Source organism: Scomber japonicus, chromosome 15, assembly GCF_027409825.1.
Source record: "Scomber japonicus isolate fScoJap1 chromosome 15, fScoJap1.pri, whole genome shotgun sequence".
Lineage (NCBI taxonomy): Eukaryota > Metazoa > Chordata > Actinopteri > Scombriformes > Scombridae > Scomber > Scomber japonicus.
In genome coordinates, this window is record NC_070592.1 from 27800797 (window position 1) to 27810047 (window position 9251).

The following is a 9251-nucleotide window of genomic DNA, read 5'->3' on the forward strand; positions in this document are numbered from 1 at the left end:
GGCCTTTATGCTATAACTGCTATCTCTATGAACAAATGCTGTCAGTGCCTGTTCGACAGCCTCTCTTATGTACAGTCGCTTGAGTGTTGGTACTGAACTCTGTACTGCTGTATCATTATTCTCTAACAGCGTCATCTCATCCTTGGTAACAGAAAGCTCCAAAAACTCATTTACATACAGGAATGCAGCATGGGGCTCCTTGTCGCCTTTTATTCAATTCAGACTTGTGTCATGTTGACAGTGTTGCTGTCCGGTAAACGCATGTTCACAAGGAGAGAACATGACGCAATGATTAAAGTTGTCGGTATAAATTAAACCAAAAGAACAAGACTCCAACAGAGACCTCCTTTCTCTACAGCTGTATGAGTGTACGAGTGCATTATATGAGAGGCAGACAAAAAAATAAAAGACTATGTTTGGATTTTAGTAAAAAAAAAACAATGCTGGCTGTCAGGCCTTGTAAAGAATTGTAGACAAAAGGTATTCTCCACAAATTTCAAAAGCACAACAAAAAAAATGTCTATCAGAACAGACTGTGAGGAGTCAGTGGGAGGTAGGGGTTCAAAGTGGCATTTATTTTCAACAGATGTGGGACGAAGAATCTTGGTAGCCGTCTGTACATTTGTATCCTGTATGACTGATTACTATTTATTTCTGGAGAAATTACTGTGATGTCTGAGCTCTGTGGGAAGTAATCAGTGCATCAACCATCATGACTTGACTTTTATAACTGCTCTAACACCCTGACACCCCCCAACACACAGTTCATGGCTTTCATGTCTGTGTAGAATTGTTTTATACGTCTCCATTGATAATGATGGTTTCACCAGAACAATGGTTTACCATGAGGCTGAAAAAAGACATTACTGATGTCAGCTCTTGGTGCATCTGCAGAGGAGACATATCTTACTGCCTTCAGTTCATGACCATGGACTCAGAATTGTATTCATGTAAAAAGAAGTTGACAAGAGAAACCAATTAGTGCCACCTTAACACAAAAGCATGAGGAACCTCCTTTTATTGTCACATACAGTCAAAAAGATGAGCACAGGAACACAGAGATATTACACAACTCTCATATTCTTAAAAGCTTCTACTGAGCCTCTGAGTACCACTCTCCATTTGAGGCACTCAGAGATAATATATGAGTGATAATATATTAGAGGTCTGAATTAATGATTGCACCGTCTGTTATCTGTCGTCAGAGTAAAGTCCTGTTTTGCTGGCTCACTTGGTCTCTTCCTGGATGTTAAACTGTCTGTTAGGTTTAGTGGATTCCAGCATGAGTTCGTACAGCTGGCCGATCTGGTCCTCCTGGAAGTGGCCCAGTTTCCCCTCGGACAGGTCGGCCCCGAACTTGACTGGGGCTTCTTGTTCGCCCACTGATTTCAGTATTTGAGTCTGCAGGGTGTCCTTGTAGTTCTGTAGAAGGGGAGGGGGAGGCAGACAGAGACCACTTTAAACAGACAGGAATAGCAGCAGCGTTTAGCACCTGTTCTTCCAACCCATCTGCACTTTCAGATCCATTAAACACATCACACAGTGTGCAGAACATATGGTTCAAGATGGATATGCATTATATGGAACTGTGAAAATGTATGGAAGGATATATAGAATTTACTGAAGCCAACGACTATTAAACCAAATGTCAGCCTTAGAACAATGCACTACTTCTAACTTTCTGCCTTATGCAAACCAATTATTATTTTCCATTAGTGCTTAATCTGCCAATTATTTCTGTTCAATCTACGTGTCAGAAAATACTGAAGATGCCCATCTTAATTTCCTCAAGTTCAACATTTCAAATAGTTTCTGATCAGTCCAACCCCCAAAATATTCAGTTTTGACTAAGAAATATATTTTATTACATTTTCTTGTCATGTCATGTATTTCTATATATTTTTATATTTGTATTGATTTCATATCCACTGTAATTTTCTTATTGTTTGTTCTTACTATGTTAACTTATTTTGATCCTGTGAAGCACTTTGTGTTTTCAAAAGTTCTATACAAATAAAGCTATCATTAGTATTATTTTTCTGTAACACGCACATGTACACCTTATGTTAGAGAATGACACCAGCTTAAGGTAAAATAAAGTAAGGTAAGGTATCTTTATTGCTCCCCCTAGTGAGAAATTCAAAATTGACACAACAGTATCCACATAATGGTGAAAGTGATAAAAATAAAATAAAACAGTGAGGACAGCATCAGTGTATTTTTGTGGGAGTGGGAGTTACTGGGAGCTGTGGTGTTGTACAGTCTAATGTCTGATGTCTTTGTGGATTGGTTTGCTGGTCACTGTAATAACCACCAGCTCATATTAGACAGACCAGTACTTTACTGCACTACTCTCATTTTGGTTGTTGTTGTGTTTAGCCCCACTGCTATGTTATCACCTCCCTCTCTCAACTCTCACTGAAATAAATCAGAGGTTTATGGTTGTATTCTTCAATTTTTTACAGCATGGATAGAACTGATCTGTGCACATAGATTGAGATGAATAACGGCCACCTCTCTGTGTGTTTCACTTCTGAACATTCATCCATCGGTGGAACAAAAAGCACGCAGTGACTGTCTGGTGTTTGTCCATTCAGAAAGCATCTTTTTGGAACAGCCTCACTGTAAGCCATTTATCTGAGAGGCTTTTTCCTGCACATAATGTAATTATGTTGAACGTTTGCCAAGGGGAGATATCCTCCCTGAAGCAGGAGGGTTACAGCTTCCTCTAATATTTTGTGCTTTTTAAAAAACTTTTCTATTCAAAGACTGATTGGGATAAGTGAGACGTCAATGCGTGCCTTCTGAGAAGATTAACAACATTAATATCAGTCTGTTATTAAGCCATGTTAAAGATTCTGGAAAGATCACTGACCATCAATTTAATTTCATGCAAGGAATCATTTATTTAAAGGGGTATTCCACCAAATTCAGTCATATTACTAGTCAAGAGGAGTACTGCAAGGCCTATAGTTGTATAATGTTAGTTGTGTAAGGTGCTCTGGATCTGGAAGAGTGAAAAATAAACCCTGATGCTGAGAGTGCTACAGATAGTACGCTAATGAACAGCAGACACTGATGAACTGAGCAGTATCTGAGCAGCACTTATGTATGGTACAATAACTTACTGACTAATTACTACTTGAAATTACATCATAATTTTTTATAAACCGTGTTTTTGCCTCATAATGCTTAATGTTTCCTAAATGTTTCCCAAACTGGTACATTTTCATGGGAACAGAGGTTTCCTATGCTTTCACAAAGTACTTGTTTAACTTTGTTAACTTGAACTTCAGGTAGCAGAGGCAGCCAATTTATCCTTAAATATGAATAAGTCAACTGCAGGAGTATGTTTCTCCATTTTTCTACAATCAACATATGATGGTGTTGTACGTTATACTCACTAACTTGACCTTTAACAGCCAAAATCCATTATGTTAAATGTATATTATTATGTATATAGAGCAGATGACCATATAAAGAAATCTGTCACAAGATGACATCAGCTTAGGCTTAAACTAGAAAAAAACAATTGGTCACTGAGCATTCAGAGCAGTCTGAAGCTGATCCTTTTTGCTTATATTACTATATACATCTATGTCATTATTGTATGTATGTTGTATGTTATTATATAAATAACTGAAAATAAGGAAAAGCATAATAGGTCCCCATTAACTTAAACCCTTTTGAAGACAGCATTGCCAACACTTTGGTTTCGCTTCCCTCTACATCTCTTTGGGGAGAGCTTGTTTGGCCCAACAGAACAGATTTATTAGTAGCAGAGAACTCCCATGGGTGCTTCTGATATAACTGGATTACACAGCTAACACTCAGTGCTTGTAATGTCATTCTGCGGCCCGCTCCTCGTCTGTTCCTTCTCCTCTGTATTTTTCTGAGGAGGCTGAGGTGGAGCAGAAATTCACCTCCTCTTGAAAGAATGGAGGACATTCAGGAGAGTGTCTGCTATACTCGATTTATAAATCAGATTTGGTGGGTTCTCAACAGCTGTACAATACAGTGCTGGGTCCAAACACTGGTGCAACAGGAAGAATGGTCCTCCACACCAGATGGCAAAGTCACAATGATGTAGATGGACCAGGTTTTATCCTGTGGGTGAAATACTAAAATAACACTGCAAGTCACTCCCTATTTGCTACCTAGTGTCTACTATAAATGCATGAATACAATTACTATAAAAGAACACCCTCAGTTATAATTACATATATTACAACTAGAGCAGCAATGATTATTCTCTTCATCAATTCATCTGCAACAATGACTTCAGAACTTAAGATATCAGATCAGTTTATAATGATATGACAACAGAGAACAGCAGCAAATCCTGGAGAAGCTGCAACAAGAAAATATTTGAAGAATATTCAATTATCAAACTGGTATTTCCTGTCTATCGACAATCATTTCAGCTCAAATTACAACTTGGATAAAATATATACCTATGAAAATAACCAAATGTCATTAATACCCTTTAAGTTCAGCATGTTCAAGAACAGCTTCTACATTCATGAAACTAAATCTTTAAAATGTTCATTCATACAATGTTGACCAAGCCGCCTGAGATGTACTCATCCTTTGAGAGGATTAAAAAAGGGAAAATAAATACTGCTACAGACACAACAATACATTTCAACCTTGAATTACACTGATATATCTGTGATAATGATTCTGTTTCACAGCAGTTATTGGAAAGGTTTTAGTAATCTAGTCTAGTCTATTAAAGTGTTCAGTAAGTCTGTGACAGTGAGTCAGCATGAACAATACAAAGACCCTGATACTGAAGCAGTTAAGTGGAGTTCAGCCATTTCATTTATCATTTATAGCTGTGCTTTTCTTCCTGTGATATATATATTTTAATATCTGCCTGACAATGTCAATGCAAGATGAGCAGTTCAAAAATATATAAAAAAACAAGTTTTAAAAGCAGCATCAGGTTTGTTCAAATGTACATTTAGTATTTTTGTTGGTTTTATATCATTTGAAATGCACCATTTTTGACTGAATGCTCCTGAAAATGTCAAATGGTGTAACCACAAAAGAATGATAAATATTCAATATTTTATCCACCACAACGTTTTTAAGGTTACATCACTTAGACATGTTTACCATAATCCTCTAATATATTCTCAAAATGGATTAAAAGCAGACATTTTATATATTTTCCTTTAAATTTGACTAAACCACAATCAATAACAAAAACAGCTTCAATAGCCTCCTGCAGCCCTCTGTCCACTCAAAGGTCAGCTATGTCAGGGTGGCTTGAAAATGTTTTTTTAAGATACTATAGTGTGTCCAGCTCTTTTCTTTTTCTGAGTTCAGAATCAAAAGTAGAAATGCTTTCTCTTGGCCTGAGACCAAGGTCCATTCAAATAAAACCTCTAAAAGCTCTGGCCAACAGGGTATCTGCCCACAAGTTCAGCTCCTCATTCATAAAGTATGAGTGGTTTTTGTTTTGTTTTGTTTTTTAAACCAAAATGTAATGGACAGCTTTGGCTTTTTCATGTTTTGGTTTGGCCAAATAAACCAACAATTAGACAGAGACCTTATTGTTATTTCTCAGTACATTTCTAATCCTATCCACACATGAATGCCTCCCAGTGGTTTCTGTCAAACTAAGTTTCCATTTGAAATTCAGCCAAGGCAGTGTGTAAATATGACAAAAGCCTCTCTTCCCTGATGGAGACCAATTTAAATGGACTGCTGCTTCCAAAACAATGCATACTGATACAGTGAGGTCTAATGAAACGGACTCGCTCCTCCCTGGTGACTTTACAGCTATTGCAATGACAAAGAGAGCGCTCAGGATTCCAGCTGCAATCTCCATCTACTTCATTAGAGAAATTACCTGCAGATGGGTGATTTACCATCCCCCCAGCACTCCATAATTGTGCTGGAAAACATTGGCTCTCCCCCATAGTGACATAAAAAAAAGACTTGGCAGGCTCACATGGTTAAGATTATACTGGGAACTGAAGGATGAGTTGCAAATATTGTGATTTCCATCAGCACATGAGCCTAGATAGAACCTCTGAGCCTTCAGTAACATTAGAGAGTTGACAGTCATTGTGTTCTAACTCAGAATACAGAAAGCTAACTCTGGGCTAGGACACTTCATTCATCATAAATACATTTGTTGGACAATATACTGTTCCAGAAATGATTGTAATAAATGACATCATTGTTATTTTAAAACTATTTTGTGCCACAGTAGCCGTTAACATGGTAACACCAGATCAAATAAAATACTGTTATAATAAAGTTAAATAAAGTAGTATTATGACAAAGTTGAAGGACATGAAAGTTAGGTACTGTTATAATAAAGTTAAATAAAGTACTGTTATAATAAATTTAAGTTAAATAAAGTACTGTTATAATAGAATTAAATGAAGTACTGCTATAATAGAAATACATAAAGTATAGTTATAATAGAAATAAATAAAGTACTGCCATTTTAAGATAATTGTGTTTCACAGTTGTTGAAGTATTGTTATAATGAAATGAATCAGAGCAGAGCCACTGTTTCCATTACAGAAGAGAGAATCACATAGTGTAGTGTAGCCAGAGCATCTCTGTTTCAATGTGGTTTCACTTTATGAATGTTAATTGTAATATTTTGTTCACCTAAGAAATCTTATTGAGCAAATGCAACATGCTAACCAAGCTAGCAGCTCCACCCTCTCGTCTAAATACGGTCATTTCTCATCACTTCTGGCTCCAAACATGAACATTTATTAAGAGTGTGTGTGTGTGTGTGTGTGTGTGTGTGAGAGAGAGTATGTGAGTGAGTGAAGCAGCAGGTGACTGAACTCTCTGCTCATTTTAATGGAAGGTCATTTAGTGATATCCAGCTGACCAGTGCAGATGTCTGACACATCACACTGTCCTCACAATCACTTCTCACTACACACCTGGACAGGTAGGACTTAAAAAAGTTGCGTGTTGTGTTTTGAGTTGTGATTCACTGTTTCCTTGAAGGTGAGAACACGGTCTTACTTTCCCTTGTACAAAATGCCCTTGAAGGTAAGAGTGATAACTACACCTCTGATTACTGTATGCTACTGCCATCTCTCTGTTTCCTGGAGCTGCTCTGCCATCATGTGGTGATGAACTGACATTAACAATGTACCCATAACAAACACCAAGCCTGTATTTAAGACAACTTCACCAACACCATAAAATGAAAAGAACTAAGCAGCCTAAGTACTGTTATAATAGAGTTTAATAAAGTACTGTTATAATAGAGTTAAATCAAGTATTGTAAAAAAATAAAGTTAAATGAAGTACTGCTGTAATACATTCCAATGCAGTACTGTTATAATAGTGAAATAACGTATTGTTATAATAAAGTTCAATAAAGAACAGTTATAATAGAGTTAAATAAAGAAGAACAACTTTTTAACTAAAACTTCTTTAGTTCTTCTTTAACTAAAATTTATAAAATCCTGACACATTCTTACTAATCTGCAACTATGGAAATCTCGCAGATCACGATCGGCTTTAATTCGGGATATTTAAATCTGAAGTTTAAGTTTTTAAGTTTCACGCTTCGGTTTCTGCACAACTCCACATTTGTAGAATAAGATTTAGAATATGAGGCTAACCGGGAATAGCTCTAATAACACGCTTCATTATATTGGACAAAGGACATACGGTCAACCTTAAAATGAGAGATATTTGTTACCTCCCACTCTGTCATGAAGTTCTTCACCTCGTCGTTTGAAGCTTTTTTGTGTCTTCTGAACTCGTCTTTCACATACTGGTCACCCAGGGCTCTTAAATCTATGGGCAGGAACCTGTGCAGGACTAGAATCCTCTTGTACAGTGAGCGGACTCTGGAGACATGAGCCGGGGCCGCCATTCAGTCTACAAGCGACCACACTGTCTAACAGCTAATTTAAATGAATTTGTCCTGTGGTTAAAAAGCACTGACACACATTATGAAGAGTAAGAGTACCTGTCGCAAACTACCATTCACAAGGGTGGTTATTTAACACATGTCCTTGTTTATACCGGAAATGAACCTTTGCTTCCGCTGCCTCAGTTTTATTGGCGGTTAACAAAACAGCTTATAAACTCATCACCGCCACCTAGTGGCCAGGATTTATAAACAACCACTACAACTACACAGCATTCTTAGTTAAACTAGTTAGGGTGGATTAGGGTAGTGTGGGACATTGACTAATGTGGGACAGCTAGGCTCCAGTTGCATTTATCTCTTTTTCTATTCAATTATTTTAAAGCTGACCATTATGCAAACTGTAAGTTATATTGTTTAACATCACACATGTAAACAGACTTACAGGTTACTTGTGTTTTTTTTAACCTATCTGATGTAGAAAGCAAAAAAACATGTAGGACCAAATATGGGTATGTATAATTCAAAAAGTTATATGCTGTATATACATATGCTGTAAGGTTGCTTTGTTAAATTTAGGTATTTCTAAAAAAAATAGTTTCCCAGCTTACAAAATCTACAAATTGTGAAACAACTTGACACAACGAACATTAATATATGTGCCATTTTCCTTTTCAGTACAATATCTAAGAATTGTCTTCTGATTTAAGGAAACGTCTCAGGGATTTTATAATAATCAGGTGTTGATGTAGGCTAATGTATTGGATTCATATATGAATATGATAAATCAGAATTGCAAAACTTGTCCCATATTACCCTAATCCACCCTATTTAAGATTGTTTTGTTTTTTTTACATTCATAAAACATTTCATTGACTTCTGTCCTACTGGAGAGAAACAGTGCTTGTAAAGTAATGTATTTTTATTTAGACGGGGACAGTACACACTAAAAAATTTACCTTGTCTAAAACAAGGTGTATTGTACCAGGTTTGAGCAAAATTGCTATTTTAACCCTTATGCCTCCTTTTAAAAATGTTCCTTTGAGTTCATTAGGGACAAAACATGTCTGTGTAAAAAGACTGCCATAAAAAATATGATAAATTAATATTATTTTCTACTTTCAATTAATTGTTTCTTTTAACCAACATTAGCCCTGATAATAAATATCAAATACTCATTCTAAAATGACAGCCAATAACACAGGAATGTATGTCATTTTTTGGCTGGAGGGTCAGAAAATTTAGGGTTAGGGTTAGGGTAATGGGTTTCAATGAGGATATTTTTGGCCCTAAGGCCAAAAACAATTTTATCTACACACTGAGAGTTGACTCAGAGTTAAACTGAACTGGCTTTGTGAAACCGAAAACTCTGAGTCTCCTT

At 36.5% G+C, this 9251-nt stretch overlaps 1 protein-coding gene across 1 annotated transcript; it reads right to left on the minus strand.

Annotated features, from left to right (window-relative positions):
* Positions 1–900: 900 nt before the first annotated feature.
* sdhaf3 (succinate dehydrogenase complex assembly factor 3) lies at positions 901–8017 on the minus strand. The gene is made up of 2 exons (XM_053333796.1): positions 7697–8017; positions 901–1422 (listed from the first exon to the last, which is right to left on the minus strand). Exons 1-2 carry the CDS (start codon positions 7871–7873, stop codon positions 1228–1230), a joined length of 372 nt encoding a protein of 123 aa, XP_053189771.1. The 5' UTR covers positions 7874–8017; the 3' UTR covers positions 901–1227.
* Positions 8018–9251: the final 1234 nt, after the last annotated feature.